This window comes from Acinonyx jubatus, chromosome C1 (genome assembly GCF_027475565.1).
Source record: "Acinonyx jubatus isolate Ajub_Pintada_27869175 chromosome C1, VMU_Ajub_asm_v1.0, whole genome shotgun sequence".
NCBI lineage: Eukaryota > Metazoa > Chordata > Mammalia > Carnivora > Felidae > Acinonyx > Acinonyx jubatus.
In genome coordinates, this window is record NC_069381.1 from 104,980,778 (window position 1) to 105,008,322 (window position 27,545).

General features: G+C 40.8%; 1 protein-coding gene and 1 long non-coding RNA gene across 6 annotated transcripts in view; one reads left to right on the forward strand and one right to left on the reverse strand.

The window, feature by feature from the left end:
• The window catches only part of LOC113598291 (uncharacterized), a 107,189-nt gene that overhangs the window by 13,167 nt on the left and 66,477 nt on the right, over positions 1–27,545 (forward strand). For 2 of the 4 annotated variants that reach the window (XR_003418964.2, XR_008295249.1), the window contains 3 exons: positions 2,805–2,850; positions 16,784–16,895; positions 20,075–20,951. This is a non-coding gene — a long non-coding RNA (uncharacterized LOC113598291). Of the gene's footprint in view, positions 1–2,804; positions 2,851–16,783; positions 16,896–20,074; positions 20,952–27,545 lie in introns of those variants that run through there. The other 2 variants (XR_008295250.1, XR_008295251.1) reach the window with 2 other exon arrangements.
• LOC113598289 (hornerin-like) lies at positions 7,856–15,434 on the reverse strand. Of its 2 annotated transcripts, XM_053214822.1 has the most exons (4): positions 15,290–15,434; positions 14,291–14,445; positions 10,016–12,602; positions 7,856–9,937 (listed from the first exon to the last, which is right to left on the reverse strand). In XM_053214822.1, the coding sequence occupies exons 2-4, from the start codon at positions 14,426–14,428 to the stop codon at positions 8,793–8,795; spliced, it is 3,870 nt and encodes a 1,289-aa protein (XP_053070797.1). In that variant the 5' UTR covers positions 14,429–14,445; positions 15,290–15,434; the 3' UTR covers positions 7,856–8,792. The 2 variants fall into 2 exon arrangements, with proteins under 2 accessions (XP_053070797.1, XP_026911926.1); XM_027056125.2 differs by having other exon boundaries at positions 7,856–12,602.

Sequence of the window (27,545 nt, forward strand, 5' to 3'; positions counted from 1 at the left end):
GCTGCTCTGGGATAGTTCATCCACGGGGTAGAACACACAGGGCGAAGGAATCAGAGAGCATAGGAGTAGGTAGTGGGACAGGGAATTCTGGGTGTTGGGGGCAGTGGCTATAAGATCTTTGTCTTTTAAAGAGTGTAACACTGTGGGTGGTTGTTTCTAATTAGTCCACAGTGAACTTCAAATGAGGCATACCCTAAGGAGGACAAGGTCAGAAATGCCACCCCCTGGAATGGAACTTAATGAGGACTATTAAATGTGATGAGATAAATAAATGTGAGGACATGAGTTATCTGCAGCAGGGAACCTCCCTTGGAAATTGTTTCTAAGTGTGTTGCTGATGAGTGAGGGTATTTCTCAAGTGTCCCTCAAGGTCATTAAGTATCCTTGTATTGAGGGCAAGAAAAGGGGAGTCAGGATTATTATTAGTTGGTGTATCTTCCGCAGTGCCCAGAAGAGGGAGCTGTTCTGGTTTGAGGTATCTGTATAGTTGGACCTTGAACAACACAGGTTTGAACTGCACTGCTCCACTTATGTGTGCATTTTTTGGGATAAATATAGTACAGTACTATTAAATATATTTTCTCTTTTTAATGATTTTGTTAACATTTTCTCTAGCTTACTTTATTGTAAGAATGTTGTTATATAATACATATACAAAATATGTGTTATTTGAATGTTTATGTTATTGGTAAGGCTTCTGGTCAACAGTAGGTTGTTAGTAATTAAATTTTTGGATGAGCCAGAAGTTATATGCATATTTTCAGCTGTGCTTATTGGGGGGAGGTCAGCGTGCCTAACCTGCTTGTGGTTCAGGGGTTAACTGTAGTTGTTTAAAGAGAAATATTACTAGCGTGGAAGATGTGTTTGTCAGACAGATCTGGTTCTCAAACCTGGCTCTACTAATGTAAGGAACTCACTTCACCTTTCCTTTTTAATAAAAGGAATATAAAAAACCTCTAGTCATAAGGTTGTAATGAGAATGAAACTAAGCTATAAATAATATATTTAATAATACATATAAAACACATACTTTAATATTCCCAGCTCACATGGTACTCAATAAAGATGTTAATTTCGTACTCTTTTCCCTTTTAGGGAAAATTGTTAAAATCACCAGGTTACCATAACATGATAGGGCAACCTTTTGAGAATAAAACTCTTTTGCTCTTGAGCTCATTTAACAACCTCTGATAATCTCTTAAATGAATCTATCCAATGGGAGGGGATATCCTGTGGTGGACAACTGTTTCCTGTTTGCAATGCATGTGTATTTTGTAGTTAGTGAATTAGATCCTTAAGGCTTTGTTTAGTATGAATCTGTCTCTCAGAGCTTGGTTACATCTGAGTGTACAGAAAAAAAAAATCAACTTTCTTCATCTTCAGAAGTGAGGTCCAGACTCTGGACAAGGTATTGAGACCCTATTAGATACTGCCTGAAACAATTACCTCACCCTTTTCTACCCTTTAGATTCTGTGGTTCTAACAAAGAGAAGAGAGACACATGAAAAATGGGCTTAGCTATACAACTAGGCATTTGCGTGAAATTTGTTTTCTCTTACTAGAATAATGTTTTTGCTCCTGAACTCTTGAAATTTGGAAGAGGCAAAGAATAAGGTTGGGCTGTTGCCTGGAAAAGCGGTCTGGGTTTGGCCATCATTCTTGTAGGCTCAGGTAGGATGCGCTCATGTTGCAGAGTTGATTAGACTCAGGAAAGCTGTTTCTTTGTAACTAAACTCACCAGGGACTGAAGTATGAAAACCAGAATGTCAAGAGGGAACCAGAAAGTCAGAAATGTACTGCCAGAAACACTAGGTGTCTATATTAGTGAATGGATAGTGAATGCTTTCTCTTTTTGGGAAAATTACAGGAAACCAAAATTTGCAGACAGCTCCCTGCTGAGTTTCAAGTTGAGCCAGAAAGTTGGTTGTATGATTCAGATGATGAATATCATCAGGCACTGATGTACTGATACATGTATTTCAACAGCTGGGACATGCTGGAGCAGATACGTCTGTGGGCTAGCTTGTCAGAGTACTTTCTTTCTTGAGCAGACCTTGATGGGCATTCTAACACTGATCTTTGGGCCCTCCTTTTTCTTGTAAAATAATTTGAGGTTTACAAGTTAAGTGTAGGGAGGGAATAATATAATCAACATTGTCTTGCTGAAGAAAACTTTTGGCTTTGTTATTCTTTTTTTTTAATTGAAAAGCAGTTAGGTTTTTTAAGTTGGAAGCAAGTTTTATTCTTTTTTTCTTTTTCTCTTTCTTTCTTTCAAGTTTCTATTTATTTATTTATTTGTTTAATATAACTTATTGTCAAATTGTCTTACATACACCCAGTGCTCATCCCAACAAGTGCCCTCCTTAATGCCCATCACCCACTTTACCTTCTCCCCCACCCCCTATCAATCCTCAGTTTGTTCTCAAGTTTCTACTTAAATTCTAGTTAGTTGTCACATAGTGTAATGTTGGTTTCAGGAGTAGAATTCAGTGATTCTTCACTTACATACAACACCCAGTGCTCATCAGGAATGCCTTCCTCAACACCCATCACCCTTCTCTCCAGAGATAACCACTATCCTGAATTTGGTGTTTCACATTCCCAAAAGGATTTTTATATTTACCAATTATGTACTAACCACAAACAATATATGGGATTGTTATATATGTTGTAAAGCTAAGTAAATGGTATACTATACACATATGTTTTACAACTATTTCACTCAATATTCTACTTTGGGGACTTGTCCATGTTGATACATATATCAAGTAGAAGCAGAAAACTTTTCCCTTCTTCCCTTCTAGGTTCCTTGGCTGCCCTACTAACTAAATTGACAGAAGACAGAGTAAGGTGAGAAAGATTTAATTTCATATATATGGGAGCCCCATAAAAATATGAGACTCAAAAGCAGTCAGGCAGTTGAGGCTTATATACCTACCATCCTGAGCTAAGGAGCCGCAGGTCTGGGGCTTCAGCGGGGAGGAAGGCAATTCACAGGAAGATGAGAAGAACAAATATGCCGTGCAGATCAAGTCTTTTTGGTATAAGAAGTTATCTCTGGTAATAGCTGTCTCCTGGGACAGATTTCAGTTGGTAGTATGTAAGTATCTAGGAATTTGTCCATTCTGTCCAGATTGTTCAGTATTGGCATATAATTTTTCAGTATTCTCTTATAATTGTTTGTATTTCTGGGGTGTTGGTTGTGATCTCTCCTCTTTCATTCATACTTTTATCTGCTTGGTTCCTCTCTTTTCTTTTTGAGAGGTTTGGCTAGGGGTTTATCAATTTTGTTTATTCTTTCAAAAAACCAGCTTTTAGTTTCATTGGTCTGTTCTGTGTTTTTTTTTGTTTGTTTCTGTATTATTTATTTCTGCTCTAATTTTTATAATTTCCTTTCTTCTGCTTTGGCTTTTATTTGCTGCTCCTTTTCTAGCTCCTTTAGGTTGGAAAGTTCGGCTGTGTATTTAGGACCTTTCTTGCTTCTTGAGATAAGCCTGAATTGCAATGTGTTTTCCTCTTAGGATTGCCTTTGCTGCATCCCAAAGGGTTTGGATTGTTGTGTTTTCATTTTCATTTCCTTCCATGTATTTTTTAATTTGTTATTTAATTTCCTGGTTGACACATTCATTCTTTAGTAGGATGTTCTTTAACCTCCATGTTTTTGAGGGCTTTCCAAATTGTTTTCTTGCGGTTGATTTCAAGTTTCATAGGGTCGCGATCTGAAAATATGCATGGTATGATCTTGGTCTTTTTATAACTATCGAGGGCTGATTTGTGACACAGTATGTGATCTGTTCTGGAGAATGTTCCATGTGCACTGGAGAAAATGTGTATTCTGCTGCTTTAGAATGAAATTTTCTGAATATATCTGTTAAGTACATTTGGACCAGTGTGTCATTCAAAACCATTGTTTTCTTGTTGATCTTTTGCTTAGATGATGATCTGTCCATTGTTGTAAGTGGGACATTAAAGTCTTCTATTATTATCAATTAATTTATTTGTGGTTAATTGATTTACATATTTGGGTGTTTTTCATGTTGGGGGCATAAATATTTACAAGTGTTAGGTCTTGATGTATAGACCCCTTAATTATGATATAATGCCCTTCTTTGTCTCTTGTTACAGATTTTGTTTTAAAATCTAGTTTGTCTGATATAAGTATGGCTACTCCAGCTTTCTTTTGACTTTGGTCTCCATTAGCATGATCGATGGTTCTCCATTCCCTTACTTTCAATATCAGTTATAGAATTTTTAAAATTCATCCTGACTATAGGTCTATGATCTCTGCAGCTAGGGTTTCTCTGGTGTCTTCTATGCTTTTTTTCAAACCCAGCTAGTAGTCTCATGACTGCTGTTCTGAATTCTTGTTCAGATATATTGTATATTTGTTTGAGCAAGTCCCTGGCTGTGATTTCTTCTTGACCTCTCTTTTGGGGAGAATTCCTCTGTCTTGTCATTTGGCTATGTTTTTTTGTTTTTTGTTTTTTGTTTTGTTTTGTTTTGTTTTGTTTTTTGTCTTTGCATGTTTTAAAAGCTTGTTATGTGTCCTTCACCTGAGAGTACTACTATGTTAGAAAGGGGTCATACACTGTCTAGGGCCAGCACTCCAGGAAGTGTTTCTGGTGTATGCTGTGTGTGCTCTGCTGTTATGTTCTGGCTTCTCTTTCCCACTGGTCAGTCCTCTGCAGAGCTCCTCCTTATTTGCAGTGGTGAAATGTTTGGGACTTTAAGTTGGTGTGCTTTGATTTGTTTGTTGAAGTAATCCTGGGAAAAGAAAGAGGGAGTAGCTTGATTCCATTAGGAACAGGAACAGAAAAAAATCAAACAGGGAATCAAAAAACCATAAGGCTGATTCCAAGGAAAAATAAAAAAAAAAAAAAAAAAAGAGGAAAAAAAAGCAGAAGGAAAAAAGAAAAGGATAAAAAAGCCTGATTCAAAAAGAAAAAAAAAAAGGAAGGAAATGACAAAAACCTAATTAGAGACTATGAACCTGATTCCAAAAGAAAAAAAGAAAATGGTAAAAATGAAAAAAAGAAAAAAAAGAAAAAAGTTTTCTGTTGGTGCCTGGGGGTGGTGGTGGCTGTGCTGGCTCAGTGTCAGTCTTGCCCCAATAAATAAACAGTTGCCAGGCATGGTGGGGCAGGGTTTGGTGTAAGTGGGTCCTACTTTACTGGGGGCTGCTGTGTTGATCCCACCGTGTTGGTGTTGGGGAGAAATGGCTCCACCCCAATCTCTAGTCATCAGCTGGGGACCTCAACCCCTGCTGTTCAGGCAGCCCTCCAGGATTAGTGGGGGAAGTCACCTCGCCCTGTGCCAAAACTATCTTGCATTTTTTTTACATTTTTTCTTTGGTGCATGTGTGGGATTCAAAACCTAAAATCTTAAGGACCCGGCACTTGGTGCGCAGCTGGGATTCAAAATCCAAAGTGATAAGTGACCGGCATGGCATGGATCCACTCCCTTCCTCTGGAGTAGAGTCTCTCTGTCCTGCTGATGAAAGGCCTTTGGCTGGCACCTGCAGGGTCTTTTGTCCTTGGGGAGGCAATAAATCCTCTTCTAAGAGGAAGGGGACTGTTCTCTCCCTGTGCATCCCAGAGATTGCTACACCACACTATGCACTCTGGGGCTAGCTCCCTCCTCCCCAGGAGTGCACGCCATGGCTCCACTCCAGAGAAAATTGCACACTTCCAAAGCTTCCAGGTTGGAGCTCCAAAATCTGTTTGCAAAAAAGAATTGGGACACTCAGTATTTCCAGCTCCCCAGTCCGTGGTCCAGAGAGGTTTTCCTCTTGTGCTAACTCGATGCTGCACTTTCTCAACCCCTCTCTTCTCTCCCTTTTGTGTCTCCACAGAAAGTGTTTCCTCCCCTCCACAGCTCCGGCATTTTCTCTTCCCCAATTCATGTCTATGCACTTTGCATCTGCCAAGCTGTCTCCCTCCAACTGTGGAGATCCTTCTGCTGTTCCGCAAATCTATTTTCTGTGTGTTCCAAGTAATCTGACCTCAATACAGCTGTGTTTGAGGAATGAGAAAAACCCAAGGTCCCCTTACTTCTCCTTCATCTTAACTCTTCCTCCTGTGTTTCTTGTTTAAGACTTCAATCTACTTTGAAGTCATAAAAATACTGTCCTGTATTTTCTTTATTGTTTAAAAATTTTTGGCTTATCACACTTTAGGTCTTTATTTGGAACTGATTTTGTGTATGGCATATGAAATGGAGATATAATTTTTTTTTCACATGGAAAACTAATGATCTTGGCACTATTTGTTGAATGGTTTGTCTTTTCCCACTGAAATGCAGAGTCATTACTAATATAAGTCAAGTATGCATGGGTCTGTTTCTGGATCTTCCACTGTTCTATGTGTCTGTTCTTATAATAGTTCCACACTGCCCTGAATAATGTAACTTTGTAATATTTTGATATCTGATAAGATGACATTCCTTCTCCTTATTTAAAAATTGTCCTGGACATTTTTAATTCTTTGCTCTTCTATATAAATTTTAGAATTAGTCAAGTTTCACAAAAAGCCTTGTGGAGACTTTAAACAAAATCAACTTTATTGAGCTGTAGTTTTCATATGATAAAGTTCATATGTAATTTATGCACTGTGTAGAATAATTCCCATTACTTTTGGCTCCCTTGTGTTCCTCTTTCTAGCCAGTTATTAAGTTCATAAGTTCTCTCATTCTGAGTTAACCACTGACCTACATTCTGTTTTTCTATTTGTTTTTAGTAACTTTCATATAAATGGAATCATATTGTATGTACTCTTTTGTGTTTAGCTTTTCTTTTTAAAGTTTTTATTTATTTTGAGAGAGTGCAAGCAGGGGAGGGGCAGAGAGAGAGAGAGAGAGAGAGGGAATCCCAAGCAGGCTCATTGCTGTGAGTGTGAAGCCCGTCATGGGGCTCAATCCCACAAACCATGATATCGTGACCTGAGCCAAAACCAAGATTTGGACGCTTAACTGACTGAGCCACCCAGGTGTCCCTGTGTCTAGCTTTTTTTGATCAATATAATGTTTTTGAGGTTAATCCATATCATGTTTGTTAATTCTTTTTTCCTTCCTAAATAATGTTTCATTGTATGACAATACCACAATTTGTTTATCTATTCATTCGTTGGTGGACATTTGGGTTGTTTCAGGTTTTGGGCTGTTATTAAAGCTTTTATGAACATTCATGTAAAAATCTTCATGTGGACATACGTTTTAATTCCACCTAAGATCAGAGTTGATGGGTGATATAGTCAGGTATATTTTACCTTGTAAGAAATTGCCACACTATTTTCCAAAGTGACTGTGTCATTTTATTTTTTCACTTGTTACATCTACACTTGGTGTTGCCAGTATTTTTAATTTTGGCCATTCTAATGGGTGTACAATAGCATCTCATCATTCATTCGTTCATTCATTTTGAGAGAGAGAATGTGAGCAGGGGAAAGACAGAGAGAGAAGGAGAGAGAGGATCCCAAGAAGGCTCTGTGTTGTCAGGGAGCCTGACTCAGGGCTCAATCTCATGAACTGTGAGATCATGATCTGAGCTGAAATCAAGAGTTGGATTCTTAACCAGCTTAACAGGTATCCCTCGTGATGTTTTAAGATGTTGTTGACTAATAACATTGAACATATTTTTATGTGCTTATTGGCTATTTGTGCATCTTTTTTTTTTTGGTGAAATGTCCATTCAGATCTTTTGCTCATTCTTAAATCGAGTTGTTTATCATTAAATTTTAAAATTCTTTGTCTATTCTGGGTTGTTTGTGAAGGACAAGACCATGGAAAATAGCTATTTGAGTTAATTTCTAGTTTGACTACCTGTGTGTGAGAAGTAAAACAAAGCAGAGATGAGACAGACTTTAGTATATGATCATCATAATTTGCTGTCAATTTTAATGATATCCAGTAATTTGAATCCAAAGACTTGAAACAAATATATTATAGTCAAATCAAGGAGCAATATAGCAGTGGTAGATAGTCTTCCTTTCCATCTGGGCATAAATGATATTTTCCTACACTGAAAGACCAATGAACTACAAAAGTAGTTTGGAGACAGTATATTTCCATGCTATTGCTCTTCCTTTTTTAACCTGGAGCAAATCCTTAGGAGGAGGGGGCAAGAGCTTTATTGCTGAAACCAAGTTAGAGTCCACATTTGTATCCTTTAATCATGAAAATATCCATCCCTGCTCTTTAAGAAAGAATGCTTTTATTCACTGGTGAGGGAGAAGCTCCTAGTGCCACTTTTTAATGCCATTTGTTAGCTTATTGATGAAAGATTTACCCAAAAATAGGGTCTTGGTGGTTTTGATGGGCAAAGAAACTACCAACGCGTACTTTTCCTTTTAGGATCTCTCCATTCCATCACCATCCAATGTGGGGAGCACCAAAAATTATGATCCATGTTTCTGTAAGAGAGGCTTTGGATCCAGAACTGGTAATGCATTTCTAATACTTTGTTCTTTAGGGGTGAAAGTTTGGCTTTGGCATCTTAAAATGACTAATGAGCTCTTGAAATGATATCTCAACTAAACCCCGTGCTCCTCATATGCTTTGTATTATTCTTTCAAATGTAGTCCCACACATAATTTGTTCAACTCAGTATTTCCTAACAAAGTGCTCACATATCCTACATTCTCTGAGGGAACCTTAATAACAAGGAATAGAGTACAGTTACGTGTTTAGAAGAAGAAACAGATACACCCACTTTTAAAAGAAGTTTTATAATGAATTGCTTATCTGTAACAGTGCTGTATTTCTTAAATGGCTACTTGAATGAATTTCACTTCTATTTATTATTTATCCTTAGAATTGGCACGCTGCTCTTGGATATATTCATACAGTGGTGTGCTGCTGTGGAAATTATGGGAACTTGGGCCGGTACTTCCCCCTGCACAGTTATCTCCTCCTCTTTTATAACAGTAGTCACCTTGTCTGTTATCCTCCTTGCAAATTAACAATGTATTGGTAGTGTTGGATCTAGACTGTCCAAAAGAGGGTATCAATTGTCCAGAGCTACAATTCGAGGAGCTTTCTACTTGTCTGCAACTGCTTCCTGATTGCCCTTCATTACAGTTTGATTCGATGAAGCCAGATTCCCATGGACCTTGGCTCCATCCTTGGCTTTGTTGCATACATGTTCTTGATTGTCCATGAATACTCTCATATACATCAGGCCTACTACCTGATAGGCTGTAACACCTACTTCTTTCTTTTTGGCCGCACCCTGACCATTCCTGGCTATTTCTTCTTGATTGATTAGGGATTGAGCCCATATGGGGTCTGTTGTATTCATTATGAGTTCCACTTGAACTTGACCTATATCTCCCTTGTTGCTCATAGCTAGAACACTGACCAGATCTAGAACCACATTGTCCAGAGGTAGATGAGTGACATGAGCCATACCTATATTGCTCAGAGCTAGAACACTGACCAGATCTAGAACCACACTGCTCAGAGCTAGATGAGTGACATGGGCCAGACCCATATTGTTCAGAACTAGAACATTGACCTGAGCTAGATCTGTGTCGTCTACAGCTAGAAGATTGACCTGATCCAGACCAATGTTGTCCAGAGCCAAAAGACTGACCTGATCCGGACCCATTCTGGCCATAGCTAGACGACTGACTAGATCCAGACCCATATTGCCCAAAGCCAGAAGACTGCCCTGACCCAGACTCATGGTAACCATATCGAGAGGACTGACCTGAGCCAGATCTATGTTGGCCATGGCTAGAAGACTGTCCTGATCCAGATGCATGTTGCCTGCAGCTTGATGACTGTCCTGAAGCAGAACCATATTGTCCATAGCTAGAGGATTGACTTGAGCCAGAACCATGTTGACCATGGCCATAAAACTGTCCTGATCCAGACCTGTGTTGACCATAGCTAGAAGATTGACCTGATTCATAGGCATGTTGCCCAAAGCCAGAAGACTGACCTGATCCAGATGCATGCTGGCCATAGCTAGAAGACTGACCAGTTCTGGACCCATGTTGCCCAAAGCAAGAAGACTGACCTGATCCAGACCCATGCTGGCCATAGCTAGAAGACTGACCAGTTCTGGACCCATGTTGCCCAAAGCCAGAAGACTGACCTGATCCAGATGCATGTTGACCACAGCTTGATGACTGTCCAGAAGCAAAACCATGTTGTCCACAGCTAGAGGATTGACCATATCCAGATTCGTGCTGTGCAGAGCTTGATGACTGACCTAAGCCAGATCCATGCTCAGTGCCAGAAGACTCTCCTGAGCTATATTCATGTTGCCCAAAGCTAGAAGACTGACCTGATCTAGACCCATAATGCCCCAAACCAGAAGATTGGCCTGATCCAGACCCATGATAGCCATATCTAGAGGACTCACTTGAGCTAGATCTGTGTTGACCATAGCCAGAAGACTGTCCTGTTCCAGATGCATGTTGACCACATCTTGATGACTGTCCAGAAGCAGAACCATATTGTCCATAGCTAGAGGATTGAACTGATCCAGAACCATACTGACCATAGCCAGAAGACTGTCCTGATCCAGACTCATGATGACCAAGGCTAGAAGATTGACCTGATCCAGACCTGTGTTGCCCAAAGCCAGAAGACTGGCCTGATCCAAACCCATGTTGGCTGTGGCTAGAAGACTGACCTGATCCAGACCCATGGTGCCCAAAGCCAGAAGACTGACCTGATCTGGACTCATGATGACCATATCTAGAGGACTGACTTGAGCCAGATCTGTGTTGACCATGGCTAGAAGACTGTCCTGATCCAGATGCATGTTGCCCACAGCTTGATGACTGTCCTGAAGCAGAACCATATTGTCCATAGCTAGAAGATTGACTTGAGCCAGAACCATGTTGACCATGGCCATAAAACTGTCCTGATCCAGACCTGTGTTGACCATAGCTAGAAGATTGACCTGATTCATAGCCATGTTGCCCAAAGCCAGAAGACTGACCTGATCCAGATGCGGGTTGACCACAGCTTGATGACTGTCCAGAAGCAGAACCATGTTGTCCATAGCCAGAGGATTGACCATATCCAGATTCATGCTGTCCAGAGCTTGATGACTGACCTAAGCCAGATCCATGCTCAGTGCCAAAAGATTCTCCTGAGCTAGACTCATGTTGCCCAAAGCCAGAAGATTGACCTGATCCAGACCCATGATGGCCATACCTAGAGGACTGACTTGAGCCAGATCTGTGTTGGCCATAGCCAGAAGACTGGCCTGATCTGTGTTGGCTGTGGCTAGAAGATCGACTTGAGCCAGACCTATGTCGTCCATAGCTAGAAGACTCTCTTGACCCAGACCCATGTCTCCTGTGGCTAGAAGATCGACTTTGGCGAGACCTATGTCGTTCATAGCTAGAAGACTCTCCTGAACCAGACCTATGTCGGCTATGGCTAGAAGACTCACCTGAGCCATATCCATAGTGTCCACAGCTTGATAATTGTCCTGAAGTAGAACTATTTTGTCCATAACTAGAGGATTGACCTAAGCCAGACCCATGTTGCCCAAAGCCAGAAGACTGACCTGAGCCAAATCTATGTTGTTCATAGCCAGAGGACTGACCTGATCCAGATCCATGTTGTCCACAGCTTGATGACTCACCTAAACTGGATCCTGAGCTAGACTCATGGTATTTCTGACTAGAAGATTGATTAGAACCAGATCCATATTTTCCATAATTAGAGGAATGGCCTGACCAAGACCCTTGATTTTGTCTTCCACAACTCCCTGGATAACCACCTGAGTTGGATTCGTGATATTTTTGCCTAGAAGGATAACTGGAGCCAGAACCATATTGTCCATAGCTAGAAGACTGTCCAGATCCATGTTCTTTGTGACTGTGGTTAGAAGACTGTCCTGAGCCAGACCCATGGTGACCAGAGGCAGAAGACTGAACCGAGCCAGACCCATGCTTTTGTCTTCCATACCCTCCTGACTGATAACTAGAGCTGCTGCTATGTTTTCTCTGAGTAGAGGACTCATAGGAGCTTGAATGAGTTTTGCCATTGCTTATGGACTGGCCTGATTCAGACCCATATCCCTCATAACTTGAAGACTCTCTTGATTCAGAACTCTGTTTTTGTTGTCTACCAAGTCCCGATTGACCACTTGAATTGGATCTGTGTTGCCTCTGACCAGAAGAATGACTCTCAGATCTCTCTTGCTGATGAGAGCCATGCTTGTTTTTCTTACTATCCTTGAAGTGGCCTGAACTTGACTCTCTCCTTTCCCCAGAGCTTTGCCTGTGCTCTGAACTAGATAAGCCTCCTTGATGACCCATTCTTCTGGAGCTGGACCCAGGCCTGTGTTTAATCCTTCTTCTGGAGCCCCCAGAATAGGAATTATTCTCTTCTGTACTTGACCCTGAATGACCTTGCCTTCTGTCCTCCTCTTCTGTTTCATTCTGTTCCTCTTGGTACTGGTGACTGTGGTCTGTCTGCTTTGACCCTGAAGCTTGGCAGTAATCTTTGCCAATGATTTTATTACAAGCCTGAGCCAATTTGAATATCATCAGAAGATACTCAGTAAAATCCACTTTCTTGTCATGATCTTGATCCAGATTTTGCATGATGATATCTACAGTGTCTGGATCATCTGGATTCTGTATAGGAACAAGGTACAAGGGACAGCTATGTCACTGTGGACAACACACACCCAGCAATCCATTTGAAAGAAGACTGTAGAAATGTGAATGCTTGGCTTACTTAGGTGGAACTCAACCACCTAGTCCTTTAGGCTGGAGTGTTCTATCCTGAGCCAAAAGAAAGAAAGAAAAAGAAAAAAAGAAAGAAAGAAAGAAAGAAAGAAAGAAAGAAAGAAAGAAAGAAAGAAAGAAAGAAAGACATAATAAGCAATGAAGTGAGAATTTTCTAGAAGAGGATGCAACTGAAAGATGTTAGTGAACAAGGAAATTGATTATATTTTGTGAGCAATAGGTTAAATATGAATGATTAACATAATTATATATGACTTTTCTTTATTTGCCCAGTTATTCATTAACTCATTCAAAACAAAGATTTTTTTGCACCTACTATCTGCTTAGCATTGAGTTAGCTGCAGGGGATGAAGCAGTGAAAAAGTTTGTTTTCTGCCAAAATGGAAATTAAAGTTTAGTGGCTCAGACACACAAACTTAAAATTACAGTGTATTGTGATAATGTTTTAGAGAGCACACCAGAGGGGAACCAGTGGGGGTTTAAAGAAGGTTAATGAGAGGAAGTAATGTCTTTTGAAGTATTAGTTGGACTTGGCCAAATGAAGGGGTAGGAAAGAAAGGAGAGGGGACACGAGTTTTCCAGGCAGAAGGAACAACAGAGCTGGAGGTTAGAGGACACATGGCTCATACAAGGAAGAAATTATGGATTGTTAAATTTTGAGTCTCAATAGTCAAGAGATACTGCTAGAGAAACAAATAGGGATAAGATCATGCCTTTTAAGTTATGTGAAGGAACTTTAGACTTTATTTATTTTAAAAGCTGAAGGATTTTGAATTGTGCCGTAAAATGATTAGATTTGCAATTAAGGTTGAGATTGGGAGTAGAAGGTGGCCTGAGCCAAAGGACTAGCAATAGTGATGGAGAGAAATGGGCAGTTTTGAGAGACTGTTGATGAATTATATGGAGGGTGGAGGTGCTTGCTGAGAGAATGAGTTATGAATGGAACCAGATTTCTGCCTTGGGCAGAAGAGGAGAAAGTTTAGAGGGAAAATGATGAGTTTCATATCTGACATACTGAATTTAAGACACCCATAGGAATCCGAATAAGAAATATTTAGTAGGCAGTTGGATATAATGAATTGATGATCAGGAGCTAGATCTAAGCTCCCAAATATTTATTTTCAGAGCTGACATTTTAAGATGTTGGTCACCATGTTTTATGATTTAGGAGGAAGATGCTAACTTTCTGAACTCTGAGGCCTTATAGTGTCAGAATCTCAAAAATAGGCAGTCAGGTCAGTCAGGATGTTCTGGGATAAAGAAAGACAAAGGGAAGAAGATGCATTTCATCTACTTTTTCTGAGAACTATCTAATTTTTTTTATTCCATAAGAATCACATAGATAGGATATTATATAACCTATGGATTTTATCTGTTCAGTAGGATCACTTCCCTTGGTCCTGTTAATGGAAACAATTGTGTGTCAACTTTTGATCATATTTCAAGCCTTTACCAAACCCTAATCTCTATCACCAAGTAGAGAGTCCTGTAGGAGTCTGACAGATGTGACAAAAAGGTGGGAAGGAGTGAAGAAGAGAATTGTAGCTGTTTTCAGTCCTGAGCTGGGTTCTTACCTTCAGAATTTGTTGAAACTCATTTTCCAAAAGTTCTTTCAGTTCTGCCTTATTCAATGTGTCACATTCCCCATCCTGGGTGGCATATTGGTAGAAAAGATCAATGACAGTGACAATGCCATGTAGGAGTTTAGGCATCTTTTTGTAAATTTAACCTAAAGGAAAAAAAAAAAGGAGAGAGACCCACCTCTTATTACTCCTTTTTCTTGCTTAAATACATAAATAGTTACAATCATTTGTAGTATTTGTTCAGAATTAATTGGGCATGATTAATTTTATCCTGTTGAAATCAAGAACCAATCCAGAGTTGACAGACTTGTTCAAGCCATGTAGCAAGAGAGTGATGAAATTAGGAACAGAATATGTATCTCTTATTTTCATTCCTGAATGAATTTAGGAGTAATGGCTTTCTGTTTTGAGCTTCCTGCTTCTACCAAGGATAATTTTATGAACATTGCTTTGGAGCTATAGAAATCCTGGGCGTGCCGATCCACCTACTTCCTCAATTCCTCTCTAGGTGTCAGCCACCACTATGGAGGGACAGGTCCTTCATCCACATGGCATGCCTGATTCCACCCAAGGGACACCAGTGACTAAGATAGACCCTCAAGACTTGTAGGTCAGAGGAAGTAGACAAGGTGAGCAACCACAGGCCTAGGTGGTAAAGAGCTGGGGGCAGCTGCTATTGGGCCCACTTCTGTTTTCATTCTCCAAACAGGGACCGACCCTCAGGCTTTGCTGATTATATAGCAGAGAGAAAAATCTCAGTAGTTCAGGAGCAACCTGTCTAGTGGATAATTAAGCCCCATGATCTTTAAGGAAATGACCCTGAAGAAAGAAGGTGCTATAATTCCCAGTCATCTCTTCATTTTCCTTCTCAGTAAAGTTAAAATTATATCAAAGTCCCCAATGTACATTAGAAAGAAGGCTGGTATCCAGTGCCTCTTTGTCTTAGAGCACATACTGGATTTATGGCCCAAAGTACTCCTGTTCACTTACCTAGTTCACCAGAGGAACAAGTCAGATGGAGACTGGAATGGCTTACAGGGTGCTGCTAATTGGGGATAGTGGCCTTTTTATAGAGGGGATAATGGTCCATCTTAGGGAGGAGCTGTCCTGAGATGTCCTGATTCACCACAAATAAGCCCAGCTCCACCTCCGCCTCCATCTCCACCTTCCTGGTGATTGCCCTCTTACTTCCTTACATGCTCACCTGTGATTGCACTAGCAGTTCCCAAATCTGGGCTAGTATCAGCCCCACCTGCCAGAGTCTCTGGGCGATGCAGAAAGACCTTTGTGTATTCAACGAAGTATCTAGCATAATGCATCGATAGCCAATTATGTGGACTTTAATTGGAGTGAATGGAATGTGTGCAGGGACATCACGGACTGAATGTCCAACAATCATGGGACCTGATGTTTCAAAGTAACCTTAAGGATCATCCAGTCAAACTCCCATTTTGAGCTGAATTTTCTTATATGGATTTCCAACCAGAGTATCATCCAGGATATTATTACCCATGATATAACCATTCCTCTTGAATCAATAATGACTGCACAGGCCTTCTTGTCTCTTTACCTAACCCTATTTACCAGACCTTAGTGGCCATTCTCAATATAGCTTTCGTTTTAACTACTGTTAACCTTAGGAAGAAATCCATGCTCTTTAGCAAGGTATCCCAGAAATAGCTACTGTTAATTATTTGGTGTATATTCTTTCTGATGTATGCATGTGTGTGTACACACACAGACACATACCCTGATGTATGTGTTTATATCACTTCTAGACTATGAGCTCCTTGAGATCAGGGGATGGGCATTATTATCACCTGTGTCACCTGGAGACTCAGCACATTTCTTGGCACAAAGAAGTCCCCAATAAATGTTTGTCGAATAGAATTGAAAGAGGAGTGAGGGTCATGACTGTAGTGCTCTGCATTGATCAACTTCCACTTTTTCACAGGATTGGGGGCTGCCCTCTCTCTTGCTATCTTCACCTCAGAGGACATGATTTCACCTAAATATAAACTGAGTCCTAGGGCGCCTGAGTGGCTCAGTCGGTTGGGCGTCTGACTTCGGCGCAGGTCACGATCTCACGGTTCATGAGTTCGAGCCACTCATCCAGCTCTGGCTGACAGCTCAGAGCCTGGACCCCGCTTCAGATTCTATGTCTCCCTCTGTCTGCCCCTCTGCTGTTTGCATTCTGTCTCTCATATTGTCTCAAAAATCAATAAACATTAAAAAAAATTTAAACTGAGTTCTAGGATTGGGAATCAACACATGCCTTCTGCTTATCCCTGCGACCTTGCTCTGCATTTCATCCTTTCTGAACTATGCGTATAACATGGATGTCACTGAAGCTGGGTGAAGTGGACTTAAAACTTGTGCAATACAATCATCAGGATTTGGGAAGGAGTGGTAGCAACTGTTGTGTAAATGATAAATTATGTGATTCCAAATTCAACCATTATGATGCTCTGTGTTTTCTTCTAGGAGCTACCCAGAGGGCTGCACGGTCAGGATCCATGCTGTGGCCGCGTTTCTTCTGGATGCCTGATTTGGGCCACGTTGTCATGATTCCATCAGAGGAGTGAGCCTTTTGCAGGTGTGACTAAGACTGTGGGGGTGCAGGGGAGGTGGAGTTTGCTGAGTGAAGACCAATTTTCTGCAGGAGCCAGTGTTTGCCAGAGGGACGAGGGGGTTGCTGGTGGAGACTAATCCAGGTGAATCATGCTCTCAGTGCCAGTGTTCTCCTAAATGAGGGGTCAGCAAACTTTTCCCGTAAAGAGCCAGATAGTATATATTTTAGGCTGTGTGGGCCAGACAGTCTTTTGCAGCTACCCAGCTGTGCTCTGGTAGTATGAGAGCATCCACAGATGATATTTAAATGAATGAGCATGCCTGTGTTTAGTAAAACTTATTTATTGACACTGACTTATTGACAATTTAAATTTCATAATTTCACAGGTCACAATTTTTTCCAGCCACTTAAAAATGTAGAAAACATTTTTAGCTTGTGGCTCATACAAAAAGTTGGTGACACACTGCATATGGCATTCCTGACCCTCGTTTATATTTGCTTGTCAGGAAGATTCCCCAGGAGAGGAGTCTCAGAGTGAAGAAGAGGGCTGGGAAGGGTGGGACATCAGAACCACGAGTTCCCTTGAGTGAGAAAAGTGTGCATGTCTGTTTGTGAATGTCAGTGTGTGTGGTGGTAGGGAAAGGGACCAGAACAGGGCACCGTTGGGTGCTAATAAAAGGGAGGTACCTTTTGACTTGATGTAAGGAAGAAATTTTTAACATCTGCATTGACTAAAAGTGCAATGAGCTTTTTGCAATGTAACTTAATTCATTGCTAGGGGCATTAAAGGAATTGTCATGTATCATATAAGCAGTTTTAGTCCTTTTGGGGCTATATTTTCTGAATACCCTCCGACATCACCAACCAGAGTTGTGTTGAGCTTTATTTCCTGGTTCGTGTGATGAAAACAAGAGGCATATTGAATGTGCATTTTGGCCTCTTTGCTCCCTTTTGAGCATTACTAATGTAAGAGTTGGACTAGGTTATCACAAACATCCTTTCCCACACAGAGAGTCATGATTTTACCAGAGCATGTGCTCCACAGTGAAACGGTGGGCATGAAGATTTCCCCTCATGAATTTGGTTCACGGTTTTCCCTTTGGAAATGACAGGGTTCAGGAGAAGAGGTTTCTTATGGTATGTGTCACATTTTAGGTTTTTCAGTACCTCCACATTTTGGCAGAAGAAAGAGAATTATGGTCCCCTTTATACCAAGCACAGTGCTTTGCATACTTACATTCATCGTTTTATTAATCCCCACAACAAGTATATGATGTAGGTATTATTACCTCCATTTTGCAGATGATAAAACAGGCTCAGAGAAGATATCTAACTTGTTTTAAGTCACTTAGCTATTAAGTGGAGAAGATAGGATTCAAACTCAAATCTGCTTCTTCCTAGGAATAGCCAGGGAGTAGGGGACTATTTGTGTCTTAGAAAAGGAAGGGTTTGGAGGCATCTCCTGAGGAACGGAGTGTTTGACCTAAAACAAACAAACAAACAAACAAACCCATAACAACCAACCAATCAACAAACAGATAAAACTGGTGAAGATCAGCAGGTGGAGTTCTCTTCCCATCCCAGTGCACTCGCGCTGCCCTTGTCCCTAAGGCAGTGTTCTTATAGCACCATCTGCTGGGTCTTAGGAAAGTTCTGCAGAAGGTCTTTTCCTCCCTGCCCTTTCTTTCCTCTCCCATCACATCCCCTATGCAATTCCTGGTGATTCTTAATAGCTTAGTGTTTATGAAGGAGGAGACTATGCAAAAACCAGGGACATAACAAGCAGAGAATACTGATGCTCATGAGTTTGGGTTAAGGAGAGTCAAAAGAAGTTGGCTATAAATTAATACTTGTCAATAGGTGTTCTTTCTAGGTACAAGAGTCATTTCCCTCTTATCTCAAAAAGTCAAAAATAAATGTGATATAATCTTATAGCTTAGCATCTGTTCTCTAGGGAGTGGGGCCGGCACAGTGATCCATCTTATAGCTCCAGCCCCAGGCCCTGGAACATAGCCTGCTTGAGTATTGGTCTTCCTCTTCAGCTGTTTCTCTCTCCTGTTGGTATTTTCCCTTTTCTCCTCCAAGTTCCAGAAGATGCTCCAGATGCTGGGAATCCAGAGCTCATTCTTACTTGCACCCCCTTATTTATTCTGTCAATACCTTTCTCTAGTGTGTATTCATCTCCTTAACTTTCTGTCTGATGCTATTATTGGCATGACCATTCATAGCCTGTATCCCTTGTTGCTGCCTACCTGAGGCTTTCTGCATGCAGGCTTGGTTGATCATAGTAGGCAGATGGGGGAGAGTGATGGAAAGTGCTCCTTGGGGACCCTCCAAGTGTTACATGTAGGTGACACAAAACACCTGCTAGCATGGGGGACATTGGGGATGGGGGTACATCTGAGCTTCAGGTATGGGAAGGGAAGAGCCAAGACATAGATAGAGAGCACTTGGGTGTTGGGAGTCAGATCCAGAGCCTTTGCCTGTGTGTGCGTGTGTGTGTGTGTGTGTGTGTGTGTGTGTGTGTGTGTGTGAGTGTGAGAGACAGAGGGAGAGGGAAGGATATATTTTTTTAAATTTTTATTCAAATTCAAGTTAGTGAACAGTGTTATATTAGTTTCAGGCGTACAATATAGTGATTCAACACTTCTGTACAACACCCTCTGCTCTTCATGACAGGTGCACTCTTGATCCTCATCACCTATTTTCCCTGTCTCCCCATCCACCTCCCTTCTGGTAACCATCAGTCTGTTCTTTATGCCTCCACATTTTGGCAGAAGAAAGAAAATTATGGTCCTCTTTATGCCAAGCACAGTGCTTTGCATGCTTACATTCATCACCTATTTCCTGGTTTCTCTCTCTGTCCCTCTCTCTTTTTCAAGAGGGAGGCATACTTTAGTGTGAATGTGATGAGTATGACACTGATCAGGCCCCTTTTTCTTCTCTGACATTCCTCCAGCTCTCTTTCCTCATGGACTCGGATGAAGCCATACTGCTTCCTTGCTATTCTCTAAAACCTTCCAGGCATTCTCTTTCCTTAGGATTGCCATTAGGAATGCTTTCACCCCGAATATCCACTTGGTTTTATCCTTTATTTCCTTCAAGTGCTTGCTCAAGTGTTGCCTTCTAATAAGGCCTGCCTTGACCACTCCGTTTGGCACATGCTCCTAACATACTGTATGGTTGGCTTATTTATTATGCAGGGGTTTGAGCAGAGGAGAGACATGACCTGACTCACTGCTGTGATGATGCTTGACCGTGGGGAGCTGAGGTAGAACAAGGAAGATCAATCAGGTGAGAGGCAAGGGAATGGACGTAATCAGGGGTCTGGCTTGGATGACTGTGTGTATGGTGGTGTACGCACTAGGAAAAGCAATCAAGGAGAAAGAGGAGGCTTGAGATGAGGGGAGTGATGATGATTTCTCATCTAATTTATTCCCATCAGATTTTTCTACCTCTTCATAGCCTAACTCCATAGTGCTCCCTGCCCCTCACCTTCCATTTACTTGTCAACACTTTAAATCTGATTATTGTACCTCTTTCAGTCTTTCTTGAGGGCTCCTCTTCCTTGGCCAGTGCTTAAATGTTTTTGCTCTCCAGAGCTCCATCATTAATTTCTCTGCATGTTTGGGTCAGTTTCTAGCCTTCCCACTTATTAAGTCGAGTAGTGGAGCATGAAAGAAGCAAGACATATTGTTCATAAATTTTTATTGGCCATTTTTTTTGCATTTGCATAGTCTGAAACCAGAAGCTTGGAAGTTCGATCTGTAAACTCAAAGGAATTGCAGTCACAGTGATGTGATGATGCTGTAACACCTAATACATCTCCTTAAAGGATCATGTATAATATAGAAATTTGCAGAAATGTTAGAACTTGAACTCTCACACTTAACACTCTAATGAACTCCACGTAACAAAATTTTTTATAATATTATTAAAATTTAAACTTATACTGCTAACATGCTGAGGAAGACATACACATTATCCTTCAAAAGAAGGTTAATATTAAGAAGGATTAAAGTAGATTTACATTTTTAAAGGATTTTTTAAAGTTTATTTATTGAGAGAGGGAGAGAGAGAGAGAGATAGAGAGAGAGAAAGAGAGAGGCAGAGAGAGGGGGAGAGAGAGAGAGAGAGAGAGAGAGAGAGAGAGAGAGAGAGAGACAGACTCCCAAGCAGGCTCCACACTGCCAGTGTGGATCCTAATACGGGGCTTGAATTCACAAACCCACGAGATCATTACCTGAGCCTAAATCAAGAGTTGGCCACTTAACTGACTGAGCCACCCGGGTGCCCCAAATAATTTACATTTTTAAAGAAAAGGGGAGAGACATAACTCTGTCCTCAAAAAGGAGTTTTTACAATAAATTCCTGTACTTTATCTTTTTCTTCACATGTCTTTGCTTAGTTCCTCTTCTGCTGGTGTCTTACTTAAGATAATGTTCCCTTTGTTCTATTTATAGGGTAGAGTGTTGGTACAAAATATAGTAACACCTTGTTTTTTTGCTTGCTTTCATTGTTACCTGTTGTCTCAGAGCTGCCATTTTGATAAATATCCTCATCCTGTCTGTACCTTCCACTGTCCCTCAGCTGACTATGGTAAGATTCCTGTCTATGCCTTACATTAAGCCCCTTGGTTTTGGTACTAAATGACTAGTAATAGTTCTACTCTCCTATTCTTTTTGGGCCTTTGCTGTTAACAGATAGGTAAGAACTGGAGACCCGAGCTCTGCTTTTGTGAACTTGATTGCCCTCTGTTCATACCAAGATCACCTGGAGAACTGGACATTATGATGCTGCTTTCTATTTACTAGAATTGAGCTGACTGTGGATATAGCTCACTTAAGTGGGTATTACTATGTTTGTATCTTCCAGTGTCATCGAGTTGAGTCCTGGTCCTTTATGGCCAGAAGTCATCTGTCCACTTGTTGATAAGTGCTTTCTATTTGAATATCCTGACTGAATTTCACAGTCACTAGAATGTCCATTGCTGGGTGCTTGTTTTCTAGTGGAAATGTATGATGGACCATGAGGGGAAGTAGATGTAGATTAAAAAAATGACAGGATTATGTGTCATTCAGGGGACTGGCTCTAAGTAGTTGGTGGTCTTCCACCTATGTTAGATCTACACTGACCATTGGTGTCAAATTAAATTTATAGCTTATCCTCGAGTATCCAAGGTTAAATCTTTGCTCCAGACCTTGAATGATCAGAGGTATACCCTGACTGTTCAAGACTAAGCTTGTTTGTACTTCTATTACCAGATTTCAGTGGACTGGAATCAAGGCTGAGTTTCTGTTGTTTTCATATTATCCATAGTCCTATCCTGTGCTTTTGTAGTTGATGTGTTTGTAGCTATAAACCAATCCTTGCTTTTATTTACACTACTGTGTATATATTATTAGGCCGAAATTAATCTTGCATTTGACTTGTTTGGCTTCTAAATGTGCTGTTTCTTGCCTGATTATAATTATGACTGATTTGTTCCTCTAGAGAACTTCCTGGATTCCGACTACTTATGGGTTGACGTTGTCCATTTATGACTAGACCCTGAATTTCTTGCATTGTCTTCAGAATATTCATGGATGGGTCCTTTTTGGCTTATCTTATTGAGTTCCAGTTGTCCATGGCCCTCCTCATACTGTCCATAGGTTGATATTAACTCTCTATTTGAGTCTTCATCACTACCTCTAAACTGACAATAACTATATCTACAGTATCTATTTTTACTAGGATAAAGCTGTGTAGATGAAATTTGTCTGTAAGCTGACTTGCATGTCTGGATCTATTTTCTGATTGTTGGTGGCTTGACACACGTCTTCTGTTGTGCCAGACCTAAATTCCTCATGGGTAGACCCAAACTCCATTAGTGGGTGTCTGGTCATGATGAGATCCTGAATATCTATTATATTTTCCTGCCTGCTCCTAGTGGGAGGCTTGCCTTCTTGTTAGGTTGAATCCTGACTGTCCATGAGTGGCTCTCTGACCCCATTGCAGTTCAGACTGTATGGTCCTATCTCCTTGTCTTCCTCTGTGCTGGACACATATTTCAAATGTCTATATCCGGACCATCCATGAGTTAGTGCTGATGCTGTCTCTGAATCTTCTGCTTGTCCTTCACTCTCCCTGACCTGATGGGATACACAAAACTGAATATTTGATGTCTGCTTGCCCTGTACCCAGATGATGATCATCTGTGTCCAGGCTGAGTCTCTAGAGCTGTGTCCTGTGTGTTTATGGAAAGATCTTTGTCTTCCTCTTATACTTGATCTTGATGGTCCACAGAATCAGACTCCCCACAAACAGTCTCCTGACTTTCATGAGACCCTGAGTGTCAAGACTATTGCAATTAGTCTCCCTCTTTCCTCTTGCTTTGTCTCACAATCTGCGTCCACATAGCAATCAGCCTTTTAAATCAGCTTAAAAGAAATTTTAAACGTGCAAATCAAGAGTGTTACTTTCTTGCTTAAAACTCTCCAAGAACTTTCCATCGTACTTAGAATAGTAGACAAACTCCTTGCTATTATTCTCTTTGTGATTTGATCCTCATCAACCTTTTTGATTGTATTTTGTACCTTTATCCCCCTTGTTGATCATGCTTTAGACATACTCACTTTTCAGCTCAAAAGATTTTTCAGCCTGTACACTCCCAAGGACCTTGCCCTTTGATTTGATTGTTGGTTCTTCGTTTTCTGCGTTGCTGACTTCTTTTTTTTTTTTTTTTAATTTTTTAATGTTTATTTATCTTAGAGAGAGAGAGAGACAGAGAGAGAGAGAGAGCGCATGAGCAGGGGAGGCACAGAGAGAGGGAGACACAGAATCTGAAGCAGGCTCCAGGCTCCAAGCTGTCAGCATAGATCTTGAAGCAGGGCTCAAACTCACGAGCTGTGAGATCATGACCTGAGCCGAAGTTGGACACTCAACTGACTAAGCCACCGAGGCGCCCCTGCATTGCTGACTTCTGTTTGTAATTCTGTTCTCTGCTCAGATGATGCCTAATACAAGTAACTTTCCTTCCTACCTAGACACCCTGACACCTTTATTTTACTATAGTATTTATTACCATTTGAAATTTCTTTAGTGTCTGTCTCCCCCTACAGAATGTATAAGCTGTCTGAGAGAGTGATTTTGTCTGTCTCGTTCTCTACTATAAACTCAGAAGCTAGAATAGAGCCTGGCTTATAATAGGTAGGCACTTATTAATATCTGTTGTATGAACAAATGAATATTTTTATCTATGTAGAGTCTTCTTCATTATTCCTTAGCACATTGTTTACATTGTTTCCTTTGCATGCTTAGCATGTTGTTCTACATATAGGAGGTAATATACTAAATTGTAGTTGCCATTTATGGGATTATCTCATGTTATGAGTTATCATTTTGAAGGAAATTTATTTTTTTCTCTATCTCCACAGCTTTTTCATCTTTGTGTCTCTAGCATGTATCAAAGCACTTATTTAATGCTAGAACTCAATACATATTACCTGAATAAATGTAATCACTAAATTAGAATTAGATGAATCATTGGATTAGAATTTAGTCATTGCTTATCTAGATAATAGAGAATCATGGAATTGGTCTCCTTAGATCACCTCTCCTTAGATCTACCTCACTGAAGACTTGTCTAAATTATCATATAGCCAAAAGGAGTAGAAGGACACACAGAATTTCCTACATCTTTAGATTCAATAGTGCAGGAGGCAGTGTGACTCATCTGTTCCACAGTAAGAGCTATATGATATTTACATAAAACTCTCTGAAAATCAACAATGCTGAATCTCTTTTGGACTGCCATGTCTTAGGGCTGTATAATGCAGCAATGCAAAGTGAGTGTAGAGCTATCTCAGAGAAGGCACATCTCTGTCCCCAATTTCCTCTCCATACAGGCTCTAATGACAACAGAGTAACAAAAATAATCAAAGCATGTATTGATGTTATTCCTAGATTCAAGATGCATGAAGATTGTATATGCCGGAATGAAATGGTGTGAAGCTTTAATAGAGGTCATTTGAATAGTGGTAGATGTTAAAAGCTGAATTTGGGAATAAAATAGCAATGTAAGCACAAGATAGAAAATATGTATTTTAGCAGAAATATGTATGAGACTGTGTGTGTGAGAGAGACAGACAGACAGACAGAGAGATAGAGATTGCGAGTGGGGGAGGGGCAGAGAGAGAAGGAGACAGAGAATCTTAAGCAGGCTCTCCACAATCAATGCAGCGTGCGTGGCTGGAACTCACAAACCATGAGATTCTGACCTGAGTCAAAAATCAAGAGTCGGATGCTTAATCGACTGAGCCACCCAGGTGCCCCTTTACTTAGATGTTTAAAAGACTGAATCCTGGAATAGTGAACCCTGTCCCCACTGAGAACTTTTTCTCTTCCCATTGTGACCAGACAGAGTGGCACAGGTGTTTCTTAGTCATGTTGACTTGCACAGTGAAGCCAAGATTTAGTAAGGGGTGAAAGTGACCAAACTCTCCAAAGGCAGAGATCAGTGACAAATAATAATTTATATAATTTCAGACGGTTGTCCCATTAGCAATTCTGTAGTCTTCCTGCTCGATGAGCTGGAAAAGTAATATCCATTTTGTTTCTGTAAGGTCTCTCTGATGCTGATGTGGGCCAGTCATGGTTGGTCATGGGAAATGCCCTTTGAGATGTGTAACCATAATTGTAGGACTGAAGAGGAGTTGCAGTTTTTGTTGAGTGGTTTCCAGAAGGAGGTATTTGTTACCACTTAAGGAGGAGTGATTTTGAAGTTGGTATTCCAGGTGAAATACTTTACTGTATTCCACAGCTGAAGCCAATAGTCCTGCACACCCATCAGGACTATTGGCTGCAGTGTCTGTTAAAAAATAACCCTGGTCAGGACTGTCTTAGTCTGGGCAGGATGATGGTCAGGCTGACCCCACACACATTTTGCAATTTGTCTCTGGTGTTCTTGCCCTCTGTGTTCACTACAATTGATTTGCTAGGTGATGCTCTGCTCTTAGAGGTGAAAGTGAGCCAGGTAGGGCAAGGAGAGTTTATAAGTTGGTAAAATACTCAACACATTCAATCTTTTTATTCACTGCTGCATCACTTGAGACATGGAAGGAGACATTCTCACCAGAAATGGCTGGAAAGCCTGGAAAGTGAGTACTTTGGGAGGATGTCTCTATAGCTAAGTATCAGACACCTCCTTGTGGCTATTGAGGCAGGTGGGAAGAGCACAAAGAAGAGCTAGACCTCATGAAGGACTCTCCTGCCTCCCCCACAAACCCCAGGTGGAGCCATGTTCTGGAGGGATAAATATAGTTCTGTGTAATTGAGGGAAGTTCAAAAGAAGAATCTCAGTATCCTGAGGTCATCATTTCATTCACAAGCATTTTTTGAGGGCCTACCGCATGTAGGGCACCGAACTAGTCATTGGGTTATAAGTACAAAGAAGACATGGCGTCTGCCCTCAAGTGGTTCATAATCTAATGCAGGGTGTAGACATGCAGCAACCACCTGGAATATGAGGTAATGATTCTAATCCAGGTGTTTCCAAATTGCTGTGTAATGACAGATGAGGGAGTAACTTGTTCTTCTCAGAAAGATCATGGAATGTCTCCCAAGAGGTGCTGCAGAAGCAGACCCTTGCTTGCTAGATTCTTCCATTCCTCACTGTGTTCTCAGTGCTTTGCAGAATGCTGGACATGTAGAAGTACTCAATAATTACCTGTTGATCATGCATTCTAGGCAGGGGGAGCATCCTGAGAAGGGCAGTGATTCTCACAGTGTTGGTAACTATTGGTAGCCCAGTGTAGCTAGTTGATGGCTAGAATACGGGAAATGTGCAGGTAAGGAAGGCCACATGAGAAAGGTCTCATTTGGAGTACCTCATAGAGTGAAACAGGACTTGAAATATTTTTGAATTAAATTAAGCTAAAATTTTTGAATAGATAATATATACAAAAGGCATAAAAGGATATACAAAGATGAATTTCATTCCTACCCCTGCCTGTCACTGCTGAGTTTTACTTACCCAGAGGCAATCAGTGATACTATTTTATCTGTAACTTTCCAGACATAGTCTGCGTACATCCAAGCAAATACTTGCATGTAAATATTTTCCCATTTCCCCCGTAAATGATGGCATATATACTTTCCTGGAACTTAACTTTTCTCACTTGATAATACCTTTTGGAAATTGTACTAGCACATAAAGAATGTCTTCATTTCTTTTTACGCTGGTTAGTATTCCATCCTGTGGGTGTACCCTGTTGTCTGAGGTGACTGAGGGTGTGTAGGGGGTGTCCTTTCATTTTGTTCTGCTTTCATTGCCACCCTCCCCCCCCCCCCCCCACCCCCCAGCCTATCTTTCCTTGTAAGAATCTTCACACTTGGAATCATGGTTTTCTGGTGACCTCTTGCTTGCCTCTTGGTAGTTTACCATTTTCTTATCCTTCATCCCTGATCGTGGACATTATTGATCTGGCTTTGCTAGGACTCTGTCTTTGCCACGCTGTTCTCCCCCAGGTTTGATAGGATTAGTCAGGAGGCCTGAAATAGGTGGAGAGAGGAGGATTATGCAGACTCACCAGCATAGTATTTGTTTTTTTCCCAGCCCACACATAGCTTGGAGAAGAGTATTCAGGAGACAATGACAATAGTATCCTAAAGTATCCCGAGCTGTGAATCGCTCTA